Genomic DNA, 24,516 nt, shown 5'->3' with positions numbered 1-24,516 from the left:
TACTACGAATCAGAAAATTTTGATGTCTATCAATTTAACCACTTAAAATAAATTTTCGTAATTTTAAGAAATTTAGATAAGAAGTAGAATAAAAATCTATGTCCTAAAACTAGAATAGCGAGAAATAAGAAAGAAAAAGAGTTCGTCGAAAAAGGTCGAAAAAGAAAAATGGTTGAAAAATAAAAGGTGACGGAAAAATAAAAGAAACTTATAAAACTTAAAACACTTGACTAACCTAACCTTATTACTACAACTAACTTAAAATTATAATCGCAAATTGAGATAACTAATTGGAATGATAATTGGTACATAGTAAAAAATGTCTAGAAATATTAAAGCTTACAGGAAAAACTATATCCCAAATGGAAATAACTTAAAAAGAAACTAAAACTTAAAAAGGCGTCGCAAAATTCTAAAGCACCTAAATCTTAGTCTAAAGAAAAAGCACTTAAGGAATTCTACGGCAAAGCCTAAAAATCTAGAAGTAAAAATAACTATGGCAAAAACTATGTTTAAAACTAAATATGAGCTAAAAATACAAATATTATGCTAAAACAATTAAAAAGGGATAAAATATAAAAATATACAAAAAGTTGTAAAAAGTACAATTTTTATAAAAATATTATTTTTATATTATTTATTTATTAAAACTACTAATTTTATAAATTAATTAAACTAATTAAACAAAATATTAATAAAAACTAAAATAATTATTTAATTAAAACCTAATTAGGGTTTTATATTAATAATTATAATAATTATTCGTAATTAATGCCTGATTAGGGTTCTGTCGCGTGTCAGAATACCTCCGCGAGTCACGGTATTTCAAACAGCAAACCCCGCGAGTCGCGGGGTTCCAAATTTTAACCCTGGAACAGTTTTAAATCGACGCGTTTTTTTTTTTTTTTATGTTTTCTAATTTTTTGTTTTTATATAAATAAAAGATATTTAAATAAAAATTATATTTTTATAAACTAAAATAAAAATAAAGAAACTTATAAAACTTTTAACAAACTCTTAAAAATATATAAATTTTTATTTTTCTTTTTATATTTTCGAATATTTAAAACGTACTTTTATAAAAACGAATTTTAATAAAAGTAAAATAAAAATCTTTTTTTTTATATATTAGCGTTGCGCTTCCGGCGTTTAAGAAGTTCTCTGGCAGCGGCGCCAAAAAATACTTGATAGTTTGAGCAGAGTGTATATAATACTATTAATTTTTAGAAGGAAATACTATTAAATACGATACAATTTTACACAAGATATTTATTTATTTAGAGAATGGATATACTTAAACCTTGCTACAACACTTATAGGCAGTGTACCTAATCGTACAGTAGTGTAGTTTTTAGTAAGTCCGGTTCGTTCCACAGGGAGCTCTTTAAACAAAGCTTAACGCTATATTAGTTTACTTTTATAAAAATACAAATATATATATAAGTAATATTATTATTATAAAGGGGGGTTTTTACCGTTTAATGACCGGTTTGTCGATTTTAAAACTTTAGTCGCAGTTAAAACCAAATGTAAAATAATATAAATACAAGACTTAAATTTAAGCGTAAAGTAAATAACGATAATGAAATTGCGAATAATAAAAGTGCGATAAAATAAACTTGCGATAATTAAAAAGTACGATAATTAAAAGTGCAATTAAATAAAATAACAATAAAAATGCGATAATTAGAAGTGCAATTAAATATAAAATAAAGGAAAGTAAATATGAAATAAAAGAATTATGCTTATTTAAACTTCAGTAATCATGATGTTTGACGTGTTGATTTTAGTTTTATGCCTATGGGTTAATTGTCCTTTGTCCTGGATTATTTAATATGTCCGTCTGGTTTTTGTCCATAACAGTCCATCAGTCATAAATATAAAGTGCGAGTGTCCTCGTCAAATTATCCTTATACCCGAAGTTAAATATTCCAACTAATTGGGGACTTAAACTGTAACAAGATTTTAATTCTTTGTTTAATAATTACACCAGGATGTCGACTGAGTGTAACCCAAGGTTTTAATATTTTGTTATCAATTATACCAAGTGTCCTTGTACATAATTTCACCCCTATTTCAACAAGTCTATTAACTATTAATCCAGTTCCGTGTCCGGTAAAATGAATAATTGTTGGTATTTATAGATATCCCGCCCACCGTACCCAGTCAAGCGTATGTGGTTATATATAAATACGTCGAATTATAAGTTTGTATATTAAATTAACAAGGTATTGTTTAGTTAATATAAAACCCATTAATAACCCATAGTCTAATTTCCACAAGTGTCGTTCTTTTATCTAAACCCAAATTATGGTACAAAGCCCAATTACCCAATTTTAGTAATTAGCCCAACATCATGATTACTTCGGATTAAATAAGCATAATAATAACTTAGCTACGAGACATTAATATAAAAAGGTTGAACATAACTTACAATGATTAAAAATAGCGTAGCGTTACACGGACAGAATTTCGACTTACACCCTTACAACATTCGCTAACATACCCTTATTATTAGGATTAAAATTAAAATTAAAATATAAATTATATATATATATATATTTTACGTATATAGATAGAGAGAATGATATATGATGATGATAAAATGCTCAGAATTCGGTTGCTTTTATAGGGACTTTCAAAACTTGGGGCTCCGCGACTCGCGGCATTTTTGGCCTTCAAACTCCGCGAGTCGCGGAGATTGAAATTACAGCTCAGTCCCTTTTGGAGTCTTTCTTGCCGACGGTTTTAAATATAAATATAATATATTAAATAATTATAAGAATTATTTAAATATTATATTATATTTATGTGCATAGTTGACTTGTAATTTTTAGTCCGTTACGTCGAGCGTTGAGAGTTGACTCTGGTCCCGGTTCCGGATTTTCGAACGTCCTTGCGTACAATTTAATATCTTGTACTTTGCGTTTTGAATCTTGTACTCTTGTAATTTCGAGACGTTTCTTATCAATAATTGGAACCTCTTTGATTGTCTTTTGTACTTTTGAGCTTTTTGGTCGTTTACGTCTTCAATTCGTCGAATCTGTCTTTTGTCTTCACCTTTTATTATTTAAACGAATATCACTTGTAAATAGAACAATTGCAACTAAAAGCTTGTCTTTCTTGAGGAATAATGCTATGAAATATATGTTCGTTTTTAGCATTATCACTGATGCAAACTTAAAAAAGAAGAAACCCTTAGAGTTCAACATTATTTTTTCCAAACCGAACTTCTTCCATACATTAGTAACATAGGCTTTAACAACCGGATATACCACTCGTTTGCCTAGAAAATACCCAAAAAGAGTATTCTTATACCGTTCATTCACTTCCAAAATAGAATCCAACGGCAACTCAACATCTATACCATCATCTAAACTAGCTGAAGGCTCAACGAACCTAAAATTCACTTTCTTTTTCCGAGAACTTAATCCCCCAGCTGCATGAAGATATGAACCAGAAGGCATAGTAATACCCTCCTTTGAACCATTCAGACTTATTAGTTTATCATTATCAAGAGAATCTAGATCAAGATCTTTGTTCCTTAGTGAATCAATGTCACCAAGTTTCTTTCCACTCTCCTTAACAGTAGGATCTTCATCCTTAACATTGGAATCGATCTCTTCATCAGAAGAATCTGAAGCCGTCGCAACACTTTTTTTATTGTCACCCATTTTAACAGCATGAACCTTTGTTGCATCTTCATTAGTATCAGATGGTGACGAACGAACACTTGCCGCAGCTCTAGTCATCGATTCCATTTGATTTTCATCCTTCGTCTGTGACAGATCAGCGACATCCGACGTACCCTCATCATTATTCTTCTCAGATTCACGCTTGGAAGATGCATCGTCTTTCACATCGATCATCTCTTCGCCTCCAATTGTTCGACTGCGCAGCACCTTTGCAACCGATTGCGAACCCTTCTTCTTATTGTAATTACCACCCGAGCTCTTACCCATAACCAAGAGTGAGCCACAACAACAGATTAAATGATTATAGAACAAAGAAATCGATCAGAAAAACTTTGGGAAATTTAGATCGGGTGTATCATTTCCATCTTCAATAAAATGGTTTAGGATATTTGCAATTTCAACCCGTATGACTTATTCAGAATAGTTGCCCATTTGATAATTATAAAACGTTGCCTTGTAATCACGTGAGCAGCATGTGTCCAGAAACTTTAACGGACGTTTAAGCAAATGTAACATATAGACCAAATTGAGACTTAAAATGGCATTTAAGGACTATTATAAATGATTTTGAGGGAGAGGGACTAAAAAAAAGAAAATTGCCAAACACGAGGACGAATTTGGGAATTTTGTCTTTATATAAACCTCGAAGACTTCTACATCATAGTGCCACATGCAGAAATGGTGAAATTACTTTTAATAGTAACTGAATGAATAATAATTACTCATTTACTCCGTAATACAGTAATTTCTTTTATACTCCGTGTTAAATGTAATATTACTGTATAACTTACACTGTTACACGCAGTATTGAGAGATACAATCATAATTCATACATCTTCTTCACAAGACTATGACATCTTTCTCCATTTTCATCTCAGAATTGATTGAATTAAGTTATCATTTCCTGATACATTTTATCTCCTTTCTGCTTAACTGCTCTAAGATAAGAAACCCTACCATTTTCACCATTTTTTTTATCTCCCTAAATCATGTCGGACTCATCTAACCAAATGTCTGCCCTAAACCAGCTTCCAACAGACCTAATCGAATCAATTCTCCTTCTTCTGCCATCTAAATTTTTAGGCCATTTCAAATCGGTTTCAAAACGATGGAACTCACTGATTTCAAGTCCCAATTTTATCAAAACCCATATTATTAACTACACCAAAAACAACCCAAATCTTAACCCTACTCACTTGATTTTAGTTTCTGAAGATTGTGAGTCTCTCTACTCGCTCGAAATAAAACAACTCAATACCCTAACCACAGTAACTGCTATAAGCCTGAATTTCCAGGTACCAATGATTCAGATTCTAGGTTCTTGCAACGGACTTCTTTTATGCTATGATTTTGATTATAACCCCTGTTTAGTTAATCCAATCGCACGAAAGACCTTGAAAGTTCCAGAATTGTGTAGAAAAGGTAACGATAATTTATATGGATTTAGTTATGATTATTCCACGGATGATTATAAAGTAATCTCCATTTCTCGTATACACGTTTCAGATTCTGATCCTCACAGCTCTTTTGTATGCGTCTATAGTTTACGTAACAATTCATGGAAAATGTCGTTGCCTAACTACCCTTACTATGTTTATACTCCTGAACATTCAGTGGTACCACTTTTAAACAATAATCTTCACTGGTTGGTAACAACAAGACAGTCAAAAGATACTATTGCTGCATTTAGTTTAGCGGATGAAAAATTTCATGACATTGGGTTACCTGATGAGATTAATTATGTTTCCAAGCTCTGTGCTCTTGATGGGAAACTAGTTGTTGTTCAGATTGCTGATTCTTATGATCGTGAATTCATTAGTGAATTATGGGTGATGGAGGTGTAAGGATATTAGGACCCAAAACAATGCAAGTGATTCAACAAGATCACTCGCCGATAGTAATTCTACAAGATTACTAACCCACTTAATGAACGAAAGATTATAAATGCAAGAAATGTAAATCGACACAAGAGATAACGTGGTTATATGCAATCGTTGTGATTGCTTTAGTCCACGGACCAACTAGAGAATGTATTACTGAATATTTGTGGTGTGTTTACAATGAGTTACAAGAGGGTCTATTTATAGAATGATTTAAGGAGTAAGCTAAAAACAATTCCTTGAAGCTTCATGTGAGTTTCCTGACAGCTTCATGGAGGCTACATGTGAGTTTACTGACAACTTCGTGGAAGCTACATGTGAATTTCCTCATAACTTCGTAGAAGCTACATGTGAGTTTCCTAACAACTTTGTGGAAGCTTCGTGTGAGTTTCCTGGAATCTTCCCTCTAATTGTTTAAAGTTCTCCATATCTCCAATAATCTCCCACTTGGAGACTTTGAACAAACCCAACCTTCGTCAACCCAAAATATCAACAATCTAACCAAGAACGTTAAACCACCATTATACCGCCAAACTCCATTTGGGACACGCACACTCAACACATACTTCGGATGAGCAGACTTTCGATACAAGGTCTTCAACACTACTTGTTAGAATTGAAACATTAACTCTCTAATTCTCTAGTTGGGGTCTTCTCTCATCAATTCATTAGAAGACCAATTGAGGTAATGCAAAACCTCAATTTCTCTGTCGTAACAACCTTAGTAAACATATCAGCAGGATTCTTCGTACCAAGGATTTTCTCCAATAATAAAGTACCATCATTTATATGTTGTCGAATAAAATGATACCTTATCTTGATGTGTTTCGTACGACTATGAAACACCAGATTCTTCCCAAGATGAACCGCACTTTGATTATCACAATTCAAGACGCAATAGTCTTGTCTTTTACCCAACTCACCTAAGAAGTTTTTCAACCAAACAAGCTCTTTAGAAGCTTCTGCAATAGCCATATATTCGGCTTCGGTGGTTGATAAAGCAACACTCTTTTGTAGTCGAGACATCCAACTAACCGCCGTCTTCCCTATTGTGAAAACATAACCCGTAGTGCTTTTCCCCGAATCGTCACATCCACCCAAATTAGCATCCGCATAACCTCTAAGTATGACATTGCTTTTAGAGAAGCACAATCCCATATTAGAAGTACCTTTCAAATAACGAAGTAACCATTTAACCGCTTCTCAATGCTCTTTCCTCGGATTAGACATATAACGACTTACAACTCCCACTGCGTGAGCAATATCGGGTCTTGTACAAACTATGGCATACATAACACTACCCACGGCCGATGCATATGGAACCTTTTCCATCTCTATTTTGTCTTCTTCCGTTTTAGGTGATTGACTTTTCGATAGCTTTATCGTGCTACCCAAAGGCATAGAACGAGCCTTTGAATTTTCCATGTTAAACCTCTCTACAACTTTCTAAATATATTTGGATTGAGACAAGTATAGAGTACCCTTCACACGATCATGCACAATACTCATGCCAAGTATTTGCCTAGCACCACCAAGATCTTTCATCTCGAACTCATGGGAAAGTAATCCTTTCAACTTGTTGATTTCGGACATGTTGGAACCTGCAAGTAACATGTCATCAACATACAACAATAAGATTATGTAAGAAGACTTGAATTTCTTCAAGTAGCAACAGTGATCCGCTTCACATCTTAAGAAACCAATCTTCTTCATAAACTCATCAAACTTCAAGTACCATTGCCGAGGTGCTTGCTTCAATCCATACAAACTTTTCTTTAGCTTACAAACCCACTTCTCTTTACCCTTTACCTCAAAGCCCTCGGGTTGCCTCATATAGATCTCTTCCTCAAGGTTACCATGTAAGAATGCGGTCTTCACATCTAGTTGCTCTAGATGTAAGTCCTCAGATGCAACCATAGAAAGTACCAAATGAATAGTAGTCATCTTCACCACCGGTGAAAATATCTCTTGGTAGTCAAATCCTTTCTTTTGTTGAAAGCCTTTAACCACCAAACGAGCCTTGTACCTTTTCTTGCCATCCAACTCATTCTTGATTCGATACACCCATTTACTTTGCAACGCCCTTTTATCATGAGGTAACTTCACTAGTGACCAAGTTTTATTCTTCTCAAGTGACCCCATCTCTTCTTTCATGGCAAGCTCCCATTGTATGGATTCTTTTGTCTTTCTTGCCTCAAAGTAACTTTCGAGTTCACCATTCTCGGTATAGAGCAAGTAGTTTGCTGATGTAGAATACCTAGGATTAGGTTTGGGCACTTTAATCGAGCGTCTTAGTGTAGGAGCAACCGAAATGGTTGGATCGGTTTCATTTGTGTCCTCCTCATCACTAGAACTCGCACTATGTTCGGAATCATCACTGCTTTCCGAACCATCCCTATCATTAGCATTTTCTGACGCCTCACCATTTGTTGGTAATTCATTGTTTCCCGTACTCCCACTAAAACCTGTAAGATCATCAATAGAAACATCGTCAAAAGTAACATGACCCGGTTTAGGACTCCCCATTTCCGGTTTGCCATAGATCGAATCTTCATCAAAAGTAACATCGCGAGAACGAATTACTTTTCTAGCCTCGTTATCCCTACAACGATAGCCCATTTCATCCGACCCATTGCCTACGAAAATACACTTCTTTGACTTAGCTTCAAGCTTGTCTCTATCCGCATCTTTGGTCTTCACATAAGCATTACACCCAAAGATCCTAAGGTGATTATAACTCACCTTCTTACCTTGCCATTCTTTCTCGGGAATTCAGAAACCCAACGGTGTTGAGGGTCCCCTATTTATCAAATAAGCCGCCATGTTAACCGCATCCGCCCAAAACATTTTAGGCAAACCGGCATGTAGTCTCATACTCTTAGCCCTTTCATTTAACGTACGATTCATACGTTCGGCGACCCCATTGTGTTGCGGTGTCTCTGGTACCATTTTTAACATTCTAATACCGAGCTTTGCACAATGGTCTTTAAACTCAAGACTACCATATTCCCCTCCATTATCCGACTTCAAGCACTTGACTTTCAAATTAGTCTCATTTTCTACCATAGCTTTCCACTTCACAAATGTATTAAATACATCAGATTTAGCTTTAAGAAAATAAACCCATACCTTTCGAGTGGAGTCGTCAATGAAGGTGACATAATAGCGAGAACCTCCATGTGATTCTACATTAGTTGGACCAAACACATCCGTATGAACAAGCTCCAATTTCTCCAACTTAGGAGCATTTCCCGATTTCCCAAAAGTCACCTTCTTTTGCTTCCCATATACACATGGTTCGCAAAATCCAAGTTCTACCTTTTTCAAATCTGGAATTCTCCCACTCGAAACAAGCATCTTCATACCCTTCTCACTCATATGCCCGAGTCTTCGGTGCCATAGAGTTGATTCGGACTCAACATTAACCGTAGCAACCACCGTGTCTTCATCAAACACTTCAACCATATAAAGAGTTCCCCTTTTATGTCCACGAGCCACGACACAACTACCCTTAACCACCTTCCATTGGCGGTTTTCAAAAGTAACCGCGTTACCTTCATCATCTAATTGACCAACCGAAATAAGTTTCCTTTTTAATTTAGGAATGTACCTTACGTTTTTCAAGGTCCAATTAGAGCCAAGAGTAGTCTTCAATACAACATCTCCAATGCCCTCTATATTGAGTTGTTTGTCGTCCGCTAATCTCACCTTGCCTTGATATGAATGAAAATTCTTCATCATGCTTTTGACATGAGTAGCATGAAACGAAGCTCCCGAATCCAAAATCCAAGACTCCATAGAATTTTCAACACTACATAAAAGTGTATCATCACTTTCTTCCTCGGTCAAGTTCACACCTTTCGCCGGACCATTTTTACAATTCCTTTGAAAGTGCCCTGTTTGATTGCAACCCCAACAAACAGCTTCACTTCTATCTTTCGATGGATACCTCTTCTTAGACTTCTTTCTACCCTTCTTCTCACCGCGATCAAATTTCCTACCACAGTTGTCGGTACTTAACAAAGAACAGGATGTCGATTCTCCCGAGTTTCTCCTACGAGTATCTTCACCAAGAATCAAATCCCTTATTTCTTCAAACGCTAGCTTAGTAGTTCCCGTAGAGCTACTAACCGCGATAACCGTACCCGACCAACTTTCCGGTAATGATGAAAGCAAGATTAGTGCTTTTAGTTCATCATCAAACTTAATCTCTACCGATTCAAGCCTTGAAACGATATTATTAAATTCATTGATATGATCCGTTGCACTCGTACCTTCCTTCATCTTTGTATTGAACAATTGACGCATGAGAAATACCTTATTAGAAGCGGTAGGTTTCTCATACATGTTAGAGAGTGCTTTCAAGCAAGCAAACGACGTCTTCTCATTCACAACGTTGTATGCAACGTTCTTAGCAAGTGAAAGACGAATAGCGCCCAAAGCTTGACGATCCAAAAGCGTCCAATCGGCATCGCTCATGCTTTCAGGTTTGGTCTCTAACAGAGGTTGATGTAGCTTCTTTTGATACAAGTAATCTTCAATTTGCATCTTCCAAAAGCCGAAGTCTCTCCCATCGAATCGGTCGATTCTAAACTTCCCGTCTTCCGCCATCGTTCCCTTAACGAAACCTTGTGCTCTGATACCAGTTGTAAGGATATTAGGACCCAAAATAACGTAAGTGATTCAACAAGATCACTCGCCGATAGTAATTCTACAAGATTACTAACCCACTTAATGAACGAAAGATTATAAATGCAAGAAATGTAAATCGACACAAGAGATAACGTGGTTATATGCAATCGTTGTGATTGCTTTAGTCCACGGACCAACTAAAGAATGTATGAATATTTGTGGTGTGTTTACAATGAGTTACAAGAGGGTCTATTTATAGAATGATTTAAGGAGTAAGCTAAAAACAATTCCTTGAAGCTTCATGTGAGTTTCCTGACAGCTTCATGGAGGCTACATGTGAGTTTCCTGACAGCTTCGTGGAAGCTACATGTGAATTTCCTCACAACTTCGTAGAAGCTACATGTGAGTTTCCTAACAACTTCGTGGAAGCTTCGTGTGAGTTTTCTGGAATCTTCCCTCTAATTGTTTAAAGTTCTCCATATCTCCAATAGGAGGAATATGGGGTTCCTGAGTCTTGGACGAAACGTTGTATCCTTGAAGACAATATGGATCTAGAATTTGACTTCTTTGCTCAAGTAAGCAATCGGGATATTTTGTTGACCAAAAGTGATGTGTCTAAAATTTCTATTTCTAAATACGACATGGATGAAAAAAGATTTACAAGTGTAGCAGTTGAAGGGTGCCAAGAAGAATTCGTACGTTGTGGTACGCATGTTGAAACTCTTGAATCACTTGAACGTTTCCGTTAGAGCCACAATTATTTTTTTTTTCAGTAAATGACAATATGGTTTATCCTTCACTACTTATTTAGACCTACTAGTGGTTGATTCGTGTTGACATGTGATGCCATTGTTGAAAATCTGGTAATAGATATGGATATAATGGATGTATTAACACCTTAAATAAATTTCGAAAGATGTTTTGATAAATTTTTAACAATAGAGTCGATACCATTGATAGCTAAAATTCAATAATAGTACTATAAACTTGGTTTGTACATACATATGTCAGCCAGTTACAAACTATTAAGTAGCTAAGGTCATACTTTCGAAGGTGATAATGTACTTCTCTGCGACATGGTGCAAAGCCTTTTCACTCACAATTTCTGAGTAACCTAGAAATATATGAGAAAGTAATCATTTTTTTTTCTTTATTTTACATTCTCTTGTTAGTTACTCAATACTGTTAATCTTTAAAAAAAGTTGAGCTTTTTGGCTTTAAAGGTGAGCTGTGGCCACATTTTCTGAACATTGCAAGGGTATGCCTCATAACAACCACATAATATATATTTCAGATGTGTTTGTATTTTCCTTTTTCTGTTATGTGACAAAAAATTTACCAAAGATTTGCATACTTTGAGTTATTTGGTATTGTACACAACACGAAAGAGATGCTGTATTCAGTGAGCTGCAGCCACATTTTCTCACCTTAGCTTACAAGGACCCTCTCCAAACCTAACGGGCTCCACCCGTTTCCATGAACCGAATTGTGTATTTTGCCCACGTGCATGAAAGGTTCTACCTTTGTTGTAGGACATCATATCGTTATTTCTCCCAAATTTTGTATTAGGATAGTCAGAAAAAGCGTTGTACTTGCTAAATGAACTTTTTGATGAGTCATCAAAGCCGTTTGTATAACAACCACTTCTTAAATTATTCATTGATAATGACAGATTACGTGCCATATCTTCAACGACTCTCTCTAGGCCCCACACTCTGTTCTCTAAAGTTACCATACCATTACGAGATCCACCCCTAATGTCCTACACAAGTAAAAGCTAATTATAGATTTTGTCTATAACATTATAGTCTATAATAAGTGAATGGGTCAAAATTGACAATACTAACTGCAATTTCTATTTGGGTCGGTGTTCATACCTGTAGCATGTTCTTCAGATGAGCTTGTTGTTTTTCCACAAAAATCAGCAGCAGGTCCTTTATGTTTCAACCAATCCACGAGTTTTTAATAAACAAAACTACTCCAGAATTTATGGTATCCATGTTCTCATCTAAGATTAAACAATTTTTACAAATAGAAGCCCATAAAGATGATTTTAACTTCATAAATTCATGATCTTTTTACATGAAATTTGTTCCCAGTTGGGAATGTTTTGACGGTTATTCTTTCTGATTCAAACCTTATTGGTGAAGGAGAACATAAGATCGTGTCATGTATCAATCAGTCTTCAAACAATCCTCCTTACACCCCAAAATATGTAGACACAGTGAAAGCTTTAATAAGTTTTATGCTGTTATAGAGAGAGGAAGCCACAAATTATTGCAGCGAAAGGTGACACTTGAGGTAAGCGAAATTTGTGACATTTTTGTTCATATAACCATCTGTTCACTAAATCACTTTTTATAACCTGTCAAAACGTTCTAAAAAGTTTAAAGCTTTAGGGGCCTTTGACCATCCATAGCCTTTAACCGCAGACCATACTTCAGCCTCGGTGAACAGCTTCTTCACTTGTAATTTTCCTGGATTCAACTTGTTGAAGACGTGGTCTGTTACACTTTGTTTCCTGGATTGCAGCAACAATAGGATTCTCCTCCATTACTATTTTCTTGAACCATCCCACTTTCCCTTCTTGTCTGAAACCACCAATATTTATAATTTTATAGATTGAACTTTCATCATTTATATTATTATGATTGAACCAGGTTAAGAACTCGCAGCGCTGAATTTCATACTTTCGCTTATGACTTTCTACTTGTTTTAAGGAAGCGGTCTATTTGTGAACGGTATTTGATAAAGCTGAATACAGTCTTTGATATATCAAGACATCAAGACTGATGAACAAACATAATAGTCAGTACGGATCATTACAAGTTCCTTATTAATACAAGGTGTTTTTCATTTCATTACAAGGCTTACGCCATTTTAGTCGTAACTTCATGAAGAATAACTGTTGTGTCTTTATACAATGATTCTGTCTTTGGGAGATCTAGTTGTCTACCGCATCTTCTAGCTGTCAAAATATTCTTCAATCATCCATAAGTCAAAATAGGTAATATTTGACTTTTGAGGTCATAAACTATCCTTCAAGATCAAATGCATACTCTTTAGCTGAAATTGTCGTCCTTTAGTCCCTATATTGGCTATGTACACACCAGTCTTTAAGAATCACTGTGTTCCCGTTTCCACATTATTAATCACTGTAACAAGTGGACATATTCTATTAAACAAAGTGGACACGACTTGACTTTAAAAGTAAAATTCTTAAAATTTAAACAAAACACATATTGGATTACCTTAAAAAAATGTTTACACTTATGTGATCAGTTAAACATAAACGTAATACGTACCTTAAAATTGAAAACTGTTTGCCATAATCCAAAGTTACATACTCCGTATAAATGAAAGGTTTGACTTAAAAAGTCAAAGTGAATATTATTTGTGTAAGACAAATGTAGCAATTAACTATCAAGAGGGGGTGTGACTTGAACGCTTACTATTTGAAGCTCGTGGTGTCGGAACGGGTCCATTGAGCCAATAAGTAACCGTTGTCATCAGCTAGTGAAACCGCAACATTAGAATTTGCAAGTAGTCTAAGAGTGCAAATGCCAAATGCTAGTCTTCTTGTTGGTTTCAATGGGTTGTTATTAGTTTCCACCAGGGCCGTCTCATTAATTTGCGAGGCCCTGTTCGAAATATAAAATAGGGCCCTAATAAATGTTAAACTTTTCAATACATACATATACATATACAAATAATACAAAAAAGCTATCAATATATATTAGAACAAATCATTTTTGTTTTATGGCTATGAAGTTTTTGTCTACTTGGATATATAGGAAAAAGCAATGTATAATATATATATATATATATATATATATATATATATATATATATATATATATATATATATATATATATATATATTTTAATTTTAGGCCTTTTTTAAAATTTAAGTTTCGATAGTAATAAGTGTTGAATTAAAATTCAACTGAAAAACAATATAAATAGAAGAGAAAATTTGGGATGCACAGCAATGGGGTCCCACTTGTATAGTACCGACAAAAATTAATGGATTTTATATACGGAGTATCATACTTACATGGCTTCTTTGACATTATTTATGTTTGGGCTATATTCACATTAGCCCTTAGCAGCATAGGAACTGGATACTAATATGGACTGCACTATTTTGGGCCCCTTAGGATATTGGGCCCTGTGCACTTGCACAGGTTGCACAGCCCAATATCCGGGCCTGGTTTCCACCAGTTCGTTTTCGGTCACACGGGCAGCTCTTATATCTGCCTGGGAGTTTTCATCTCCATAAAGCTTCGGGTGGCCGGAATAGAGGTGAGCATCTGGTTCAAGTTTACCATATGAGCTATGGTTGCAGTGTGTGCAAGTTGTTAAGAGTAATATGAATTTTTAGGTGTCCTGAATGCAAAAAAAAATGATGGGTTTTACTGACCACGAAATGGACATCCTAAAACTAAGGGTATCTATGTAAATTTACTCTTAAATAAACCTGGATTTTTTTGGCTAAACATACAAAAACTCATATAGAAACGAAGTCGTTTTCAAAGAGAAAACGTCAACAATCGGGAGATGCAACAAACGAGGGACAAATCGAGGCTCGAACTTAGAAAGCTACATAGAAACTGTCGAGAAAAACTATATATAACGAAGCCTTGTCCCTCAACTATACTAACTAACATCAACCTAGCTAAACAAAAGAAGCAATCACGAGACCAAAACTACAACAAACCAAACCAAATTAAGGAGCAACCTTCTTTAAATAAATATGGATGACCTCTGCATATATCGTCGAAGTTATTACAGAAAATAATTAAAAAAAATTAATATTAATTATTCTTTAAAATATGTACTCCGTAATATCTTCCCTTTTCGGGGAAAAACGGATAAATTTTATAGCACAAAGAGATTCATAAGAAATGAAACCTCCAAGGACAAACAAGCCATTACAACCAAGCAAACAACTTGCCTTTAAAAAAAGGGTTACACGACATAAAAATAGCTATTGAATGCGAAAAACGAAGGTGGAGACCAATCTATCCGGCAGCCGGAAATTAAGCACCATCTAAATAACAAAAAAGAAAAAAAAACAACCTTCCACATACAAACACAGAGCTCAAGCATCTTTGATAAAAACGTTGAAAGCTTCCATTTCCGCTCATTGATCCAATTTTTTTCACTCATTTCTTGGCTTTTTAGGTTACACCGATACGGTAGACGGACCACTAGAATTAATAACAATGCCTTTTTGGGCACCCTCCATATTATCCATTATATTTTTGAACGCTGAAGAGACTCTATCACAACTTCTCCGCTTGATTTTGAAGCAAAAGGTTTTTTACTTATATATTTATCAAATTTGGACGCCACATAATTGAAACAAATTCGGCCCTTAACCACACTCGGATTCGGCCCATCAAGATCACCAATACTGGGTGCCGTTTCTAATGGGCCCAAGGAAATAGGAAATGATTCAATCGGCCCAGAACAGGAGGGCATAATGGCATATCAATCCCTATATCTTTCGCGTTGCTATTGCGTTCAGAACACCCCAAATTAATAGGCAAAGGCGAACCTTTATCATTATATATATCACTAGAGAATATACTTTCACTATTCACAACATTATTATATTGCTAAAGGGTAGTATCGACTTTTTACCAGTGGCTGGAACCTTTTCTTTAAGAGTATTGTGGTCTTTTTACTCCTAGCGTACCAGTTGACCTTTATGATCCTTCTATAACCTTCTACTTCATTCTGACATCTTCCACCGTATCAATTGAACCCCAACATTTTCTTCACCTGCTTTTTCTCGATCCTTCTCACGCAGTGGCGATTTTAGGATTATAATTCAATGGGTCATTAAATTTTTTTTCAGTACTAAATATATTTTAATGCTATTTTATTGGTAGTTTACATTCAAAAAACTGCAAATTTGAATAATATAAGGAGTCCGAGTAGTTAAATTTTGTGGTGTGCTATACAATTTAAAAGAAAAAAATATAAATCTAAAAAATATACGGGTACTGGAGTTTAAATTTAGTGGTGTCTATACTACAATTTTATTTTGGGGAATGATTCTCACACACACTTTTTTGATCCTCACACACCAATTGAGTATTATTATAAGAGTAAAAGGTTAAAATAGGTGTGTGAGGATCAAAAAAGTGTGTGTGAGAATCATCCCTTTTATTTTTAAGGTATTTTCTGTTAAAAAATTTGGTCACCGCGTTCTCTAACCACTGTTGTAAACGGCGTCCGTTACGTCCGTTGCGATGCCCGTTGCGGCGTTTTGGTAACTAAACCGTTTCGACCCCGTCCCGTTTTCTTATTAGCCGGTCAACGGTCAAAATTCAGGTCAAATGCAGGAAAAATTGGGTCAACGCCGGTCAAAAGTCATAAATTCTGTTAAAATCGGTCATAAGTCGGTCAAATCAATCAAAATTACTTAGTTTAATATTCCATTTTGTATTATATTAACCTAATAGCAATTATAGGTACAAACTTGTTAACAAAGGTTTTTTACCTCTAAAATATGTGTACATATATATTTATATATATAAAAGTCAACATTAGTCAACATCCGTTTCGACCCCGTCTCGGCCCCGTTTTTTCCGTTGCGACGTTTTGAGGTAGCTACCGTTTCGGTCCCTTCTCGCTGTCTTTTTCAACTTGTCTCTAACTAAACTCGCCACTGTTCCCATGGTTGTCATCACCTAACAAAATTTACTCATTTTCAAAGGTTCCAATCTATCACACGTCCCCCATCGTCGCTGTCATCGTCGCCGCCATCTTCATCGGGCTAACCATCGTCGCCGGCCTAACCACCGTTATCTTCTTCACTTCTTATCGTGACGAATTGGATATTGGGAAGACAGATTAGGGTTTTGTTTTTACGATTGTGATGCAACTATTTCAGGATTTCGAGGTTGGTATCTTCGCTACTGTACATTCCATGGTATTATTGTTTTGAATGATTCGATTTCCGTTGTAAGTGTTTTTTATTTTTATTAGTGATCGGCGAAGCAGTAACCCTACCATTTTCACCATTGTTACGCCCAAATCATGTCGGACTCAGCTAACCAAATGTGTGCCCTAAACCAGCTTCCACATGATCTAATTGAATCAATTCTTCCTCTTCTACCACCCAAATCTCTAGGTCGTTTCAAATCGGTTTCAAAAGGATGGAACTCACTGATTTCCAGTCCCAGTTTTATCAAATCCCACATTCTTAACTACACCAAAAACAACCCCAATCTTAACCCCACTCACCTGATTTTAGTTTCGGAAGATTGTGAGTCTCTCTACTCTCTGGAACTAGCACAACTTAATACCCTAACCACAGTAACCGCTAAAAGCCTGAATTTTCAGGTACCAATGTTTCAGATTCTAGGGTCTTGCAACGGACTTCTTTTATGCTATGATTTTGATTATAACCTTTGTTTAGTAAATCCAATCGCACGAATGACCTTTGAAGTTCCAGAATCTGGTAGAGAACGTCACAATGATTTGTATGGATTTGGTTATGATTCTTCTACCGATGATTATAAAGTAATCTCCATTTCTCGTATGAGCGATTCTAATTCTGATTCTTACAGCATATTTGTAAGCGTGTATAGTCTACGCAACAATTCCTGGAACATGTCATTGTCTAATTTACCTTACTATGTTGATTGTCCTGAACTTTCAAGGGTACCACTTTTAAACAATAATCTTCACTGGTTAGTAACAACTAGACAATTAAAAGATACTATTTTTGTATTTAGCTTAGCGGATGAAAAATTTCATGAGATTGGGTTACCTGATTCAACTAATTATGTTCAATGGGATTTTTCTGAGCTCCGTGTTCTTGATGGGAAATTAGTTGTTGTTATGCGTGCTAAAACTTATGCTTCTGAATGGATTAATGAATTATGGGTGATGGAGGAGTATGGGGTTCCCGAGTCTTGGACTAAACGTTATGTTCTTGAAGAAGATATGAGGACAGAATTTGAATTCTTTGCTCAAGTTAGTAATCGGGATATTTTGTTGGCCACAAAGTGTATGGATGAAATTTCTATTTCTAAATACGATATGGATGAAAAAAGATTCACAAGTATAACAGTTGAAGGGTGCCAAGAAGAATTCTTAGTGTATGGTACGTATGTTGAAACTCTTGAATCGCTTGAACGTTTCCGTTAGAGCAACCCTTGTTTTATTTCAGTAAAGTGTATGGTTCCAGTATGTTTGATCTACAATATATATCTAACATGTTATCAGATATTTTTGATATTATGAATGACAAAATTTATGAACATGTGGCCATTATAAATGACGATATGGTGTATCCTTCTCTACTTATTCACATGTATAACATAGAACATCATCACATCTAATCCTATTCACCAAACTACTGCTTCTTTAAGTTCAAACTAATGTGATATTCAACTTTTTAATGTTGAAATTTTGTACATACTTTTGTCAACGAGTTACAAACTATTAACCGATCCTTTCGAAGGTGATAGTGTACTTACAGTGGCATGGTGCAAGCCTGCTATGACGATGAATTCGTTGAATGAAGAACAAGCTTTGATACATTAAGACACCCTTTTACTTGCTTTGAGTGAACTAGAAATATATAAGAATGTAACCATTTAATTTTTCTTTATCCTACATTCTATTTTTAGTTAGTTAATACTGATAGTCTTTAAAAAAAGTTGAGCTTTGTGGCTTTAAAAGGTGGGTTGCGGCCACAGTTTCTAATAAGTGCAAAGGTATGCCTCATAAGAGCCCCCATATATTCATTTCAGATGTGTTTGTATTTTTTTTTTTTTTTTTTTTTTGTTACACGACAAAATAATACTTCGAGTTATACGGTATTGTACATAACATGAAAGAGATGTTGTATTTGATGAGCTGCAGCCACGTTTTCTCACCTTGGCTTACAATACTTACGCATTGTAAGTGTATGCCTGATAACAGCCACCAATATACTTATATACATATACATCTAGGATCAAACAATTTTCACATATAGAAGCCCGTAAAAGTAATTTTCACATCAGAAACTAATGTGATATTCAACTGGCAAGAGACCATTATTTATATTTGTAATTGTATATATTCTAATTTCCATAAGAATGCGGAAACGTGATTGGTCCATGCGGGCGGTTTCTACTGTATAAAGAGTTTTGTGTATTTGAGCCGACATGACCCGGTAATAACATAGCCCATGGAGCAGAAAGTTGTTATTTTAGCCCAGCCCATGAAGCAGATAGTTAATGGAATACACGTGCGGTTCTGTTATGTTTCCATATATGCAGGTCAGGTATATTATAATTATTTTTTTTTTAACAGATAGCAGTTTCTAATTTGTTCTTTTACTAAAAGTGTTTAAGCGTCATCTTCTTTGCTGAAGGAATTCTCGACTGAACAGGTTAGTTATTGTACTGTCCTTATTTTCTCTTTTCAATTGTATGCGCATTTACGGTTTGTTAATTTATCATCCAACTCCATGCAACACAAGTATTGTTTACGTTACTGACTTGCTGCCTGTTTTTCGATGTTGCGTAATTGTGTTTTTTCCTTCTTTTTTAAAGTGTTTGATTCAGTATTTTTCATATTCTTGGATAATTTTTGTTATCTTTTTTACTTTCGCTTTATGCAAATAATCTTTCTCAGATGTTTTGGTGTGTAGATTTTAAGGTAACTTTCTCAGATGTTTTGGTGTTTATGACTTTATGTTGAAAAGGCTTAGTTGTTTCGATTACAACATGTAGTGGATGTTCGGTATGGCTTTATTTCTGGTATGCAGATTATTGCTCTTAATTGTTTTATATTCACGTTATAACTTATAAGGTAGTGTTTTCTATTTTTTTATTTTATTTTTCGTATTGTGTTCTAACCTTCTTTTGTATGGTTACTGATGATGTTATCTGATTATGAATTTGTTTCCTAAAAGGGTATCTTATTATTTGAATTGAATTGAATTGAATGGTCTAAAAGTTTGTTAAATACTGAATTTTTTATGGCAAGTAAAGAAGGGCATCCAAAAACTGATGCTACTGGGATTTGTTGCGACCAAATTTGTGGCTGAATCGTCGTTATTAGCCAACTCTGGTGTGTATTTTTAGCAATCTAATTTTCAAGGTTAGTAGTTTTACATATGTGTTCAAATAAATAGGTTTCCTAAAATTTACAATGACGAAACGTTTGTCGACAAAGATGGGTTTGTTCATATTATCGAAGAAGACGTAATACTGGGGGATATTCATCAATAAGTCAGGGGTCAACCTGGATAACAGTTATATGGTGCCATACAATTGTTGTTTGTGTTTGATCTTTATTTAACGCACACATTTTGTGGTTGAAGTATGCTCATCAAATATTTATTTCAAAGGGAACTGATCGTGTCGCTGGTCAGATTAGTAGACCTGTTGGCGATTCCTTCGTCGGAAACAAACCCATCTTTGTCGAAGCAAGATTAAAAACTTCATTGAAGCAAGATTTATATATGTGCGTTTGAAGAAGCTTGCTGGCGTATATTCAATATTCAAGCAGAGGATCCAACAAGCAGTGAATAGTAGTAGAACAGAATGAATAAGAAGAAACAAGATTGTCACGCCATTTTTTGTTACTACCGCGGCAATCTCATTGATGAAACAAAGAAAGATCACTTTACAACTACCGTATACTTCCTTAATTCATTCATTCATTATGTACCCATCATCATCATTAAATTAATGCACAAAAATTTCAGGACATTGTTGCAGCGGTTTGCAGCCCTCAATATTTTCGCTCAGCTCTTTAAAGTCAACATAAAAGGAATAGACAGCAACTTTGAATTTGTTGGTAAACCATCAATTGGTGCTTCAGGGGGAATTATTTCGATCTGGAATTCAAAGGTGGTGTTTAAACTAGAGGGCAGTTGACTTTTTTAGTTCAAACTTTCAAAAACTAAATGATGATGATGATAATACGCTCCTGGAATCTTCGTGCGACGACGACGACGACGACGAATCGGGTGATAAGGATCAAAGGATCCGTTGGAAGACAACGCTCTTCGCAACAAACGATTAAAACACAAACGTGAAATAATCCGGGTAAATACCCACGTAAAACTAATGTTACGTAAACAAGAAGAGTATAAACACTTTTTATTAATTCAAGAGGTGGATATCGTTGTGTGTACATATGCAACTATATATAAAGATAATAAAATGACTTATCCTCCAAGGCTAATCCTATTTAGACTCTGACTCTTAATAGGAAACAAATACGTATTATCTAATTAAAGAAAACAAGATAATCTATTAAATAAACAAAATTAGACTATCTATGACTCTTTTATTCGTAACTAACTAATATGGGTCGTCTATTGATTCTTTTAATTCGGTTCCACATCAGTCTTCCTCACCTGAAAAGAACTCGTCCTCGAGTTCCAACTAGAATAAGATGATATACCCGGATCAAAAACAAACCAATAAATGACAACTTGGTGGACAGTACAACTCAAATAAAATGATATGCCCGGGTCAAAGATAAACACATCAGTGACAAACTCATTGTTGCCACTCCAAATTTGTTTGCGACGATCTCTTTCAAAATTATTATGCTCTAAAACCCTTTTACCATTCTCCCCTTCTCGAAAAGAACTCGACCTCGAGTTCTCAATGCACGGTTTATACACGAACAAATCTCCTTTATTAACACTCTTACTTGCATCTATGGAGTTATTCAAATAAGCATATGATATTTTCTTGCCTCCATAATCTTTTGAAATCTCTACAACTACACTTTCATCATGGATACCTTCCGAACTCGCGGCTAAATTACATATGGATAAATTCTCTTCTATTAAATTAGAGCCTAACGAATTTGGATCTTCTTCAACACTAACAACTATATCATTCTGCATCTCCTCCAAAATAATTTCTTTTTCTGGACACGAGGATATATTTTCTGCCTCAAGCTGACTCTCTTCAACTATTTTATTATTTTCTGCCTCAAGTTGACTCTCCTTAACATGTTGATCAAGTTGACTCTCCTTAACAGGTTGACTCTGCTGGTAGAGTTGCGGTTGATAGTATGGATGATAGTAGGGCAGTGGTGGATAGTATAGTTGATGGTAGAGTTGTGGCTCATAGTAAACAGGGCGCTGGTGGTATTGAGGTACACCATATTGGTAGTATTGTTGTGATTCGACCCAAGCATCATAAGTAGCACTTCGGGTTTCTTCTTCAAGCCATCGTTGTTTTGCACGTTCATTGGATTTGTTAACTATATCTAACGTGTTCTTGAGTCTTTTTAGGGCGGTAGAGATCGCGACTTTGATTACCCTTATTGGCCATTGAACAAGAAAAGAAAAAGAAATTTTTTTTTGGATGAACAGTAACGTGAACAGTGATTTCTGACGCGTTTTCTGACGATGAATAGTATTCTGCCGCGTTTTCTGACGATGAACAGTCGCGTGAACAGTGTTCCGGCGATGAACAGTGTTCGTGAATCGACCAGTGGCCAAGTCTTACTTCCCGACGAAGTAAAAAAATCCGTGAAAGTGAGTTATAGTCCCAATTTTAAAATCTAATATTTTTTGGATGAGAATACATGCAGGTTTTATAAATGATTTACAAAATAGACACAAGTACGTGAAACTACATTCTATGGTTGAATTATCGAAATCGAATATGCCCCTTTTATAAAGTCTGGTAATCTAAGAATTAGAGAACAGACACCCTAATTGACGCGAATCCTAAAGATAGATCTATTGGGCCTAACAAACCCCATCCAAAGTACCGGATGCTTTAGTACTTCGAAATTTATATCATATCCGAAGGGTGTCCCGGAATGATGGGGATATTCTTATATATGCATCTTGTTAATGTCGGTTACCAGGTGATCACCATATGAATGATTTTTATCTCTATGTATGGGATGTGTATTGAAATATGAAATCTTGTGGTCTATTATTATAATTTGATAATATATAGGTTAAACCTATAACTCACCAACATTTTTGTTGACGTTTTAAGCATGTTTATTCTCAGGTGATTATTAAGAGCTTCCGCTGTAGCATACTTAAATAAGGACGAGATTTGGAGTCTATGCTTGTATGATATTGTGTAAAAACTGCATTCAAGAAACTTATTTCGTTGTAACATATTTGTATTGTAAACCATTATGTAATGGTCGCGTGTAAACAGGATATTTTAGATTATCATTATTTGATAATCTACGTAAAGCTTTTTAAACCTTTATTGATGAAATAAAGGTTATGGTTTGTTTTAAAATGAATGCAGTCTTTGAAAAACGTCTCATATAGAGGTCAAAACCTCGCAATGAAATCAATTAATATGGAACGTTTTTAATCAATAAGAACGGGACATTTCACCAAGGTCACGCAATTACTCAACCAGACATTAATGCGCCAGATTATGAAATCAAAGGACAAATTCTACACATGGTAACTAATCAATGCCAATTTAGTGGTGCACCGAAGGAAGATCCAAATGAACATCTTCGTACCTTTAATAGAATCTGCACTCTATTTAAAATAAGAGAAGTTGAAGATGAACAGATATATCTCATGTTATTTCCCTCGACTTTAAAGGGAGAAGCCAAAGATTGGTTGGAATCGTTACCTGAAGGGGCGATTGATACATGGGACGTTTTAGTTGAAAAATTTCTTAAACAATTCTTTCCGGCATCTAAAGCCGTGAGACTTCAAGGAGAAATTGTTACGTTCACACAACAGCCAAATGAAACTCTATATGAGGCATTGACAAGATTTGGAAAGTTATTGAGAGGATGTCCGCAACATGGTTTAGACACTTGTCAAATAGTACAAATATTCTACCAAGGATGCGACATCACTACAAGGAAAGACGTCGATGTAGCAGCTGGTGGTTCCATTATGAAGAAAACTTCAACTGATGCTTATAAAATTATTGATAACACTGCTTTCCACTCACATGAGTGACACCAAGAAAAAGATATCGTTAGATCATCTAAAGCAGCTAGAGCCGATTCTAGCCATGACTTAGATTCCATTTCCGCAAAGATAGATGCTGTCGAGAGACGAATGGAAAAGATGACTAAAGATATCCACTCAATACGAATTAGTTGTGAGCAGTGTGGAGGACCACATTTGACAAAAGATTGTCTCAGTATTGAACTAACAATGGAACAAAGAGAGAATGTTTCATACATAAACCAAAGGCCTGGAAATAATTATCAGAATAATTATCAACCGCCAAGACCGATCTACAATCAAAACCAGAATTATAACTGAAATGTTCCATACAACAATCAACAAGGTCCTAGTAATCAACAAGTATCCAATA

At 35.2% G+C, this 24,516-nt stretch overlaps 2 protein-coding genes across 2 annotated transcripts; both read left to right on the top strand.

Moving 5' to 3' along the window:
- The first annotated feature begins 4,684 nt into the window (after positions 1-4,684).
- LOC139858932 (F-box protein CPR1-like) lies at positions 4,685-5,539 on the top strand. Its single transcript, XM_071847763.1, has one exon. The coding sequence runs from the start codon at positions 4,685-4,687 to the stop codon at positions 5,537-5,539; it is 855 nt and encodes a 284-aa protein (XP_071703864.1).
- An 11,405-nt stretch (positions 5,540-16,944) lies between these two features.
- LOC139858091 (F-box protein CPR1-like) lies at positions 16,945-18,480 on the top strand. The gene is made up of 2 exons (XM_071846944.1): positions 16,945-17,123; positions 17,210-18,480. Exon 2 carries the CDS (start codon positions 17,261-17,263, stop codon positions 18,374-18,376), a length of 1,116 nt encoding a protein of 371 aa, XP_071703045.1. The 5' UTR covers positions 16,945-17,123; positions 17,210-17,260; the 3' UTR covers positions 18,377-18,480.
- The last annotated feature ends 6,036 nt before the right edge of the window (positions 18,481-24,516 follow it).

The sequence above is a fragment of the Rutidosis leptorrhynchoides genome, chromosome 7 (genome assembly GCF_046630445.1).
Source record: "Rutidosis leptorrhynchoides isolate AG116_Rl617_1_P2 chromosome 7, CSIRO_AGI_Rlap_v1, whole genome shotgun sequence".
Lineage (NCBI taxonomy): Eukaryota > Viridiplantae > Streptophyta > Magnoliopsida > Asterales > Asteraceae > Rutidosis > Rutidosis leptorrhynchoides.
The sequence above is the reverse complement of the archived record's forward strand: the minus strand, read 5'-3'. Positions and strand labels throughout refer to the sequence as shown.

Bases quoted from the DNA above. Each gene is read 5' to 3' on its own strand.
- LOC139858932 (XM_071847763.1), top strand. From the start codon at position 4,685: ATGTCGGACTCATCTAACCAAATGTCTGCCCTAAACCAGCTTCCAACA.
- LOC139858091 (XM_071846944.1), top strand. From the start codon at position 17,261: ATGTCGGACTCAGCTAACCAAATGTGTGCCCTAAACCAGCTTCCACAT.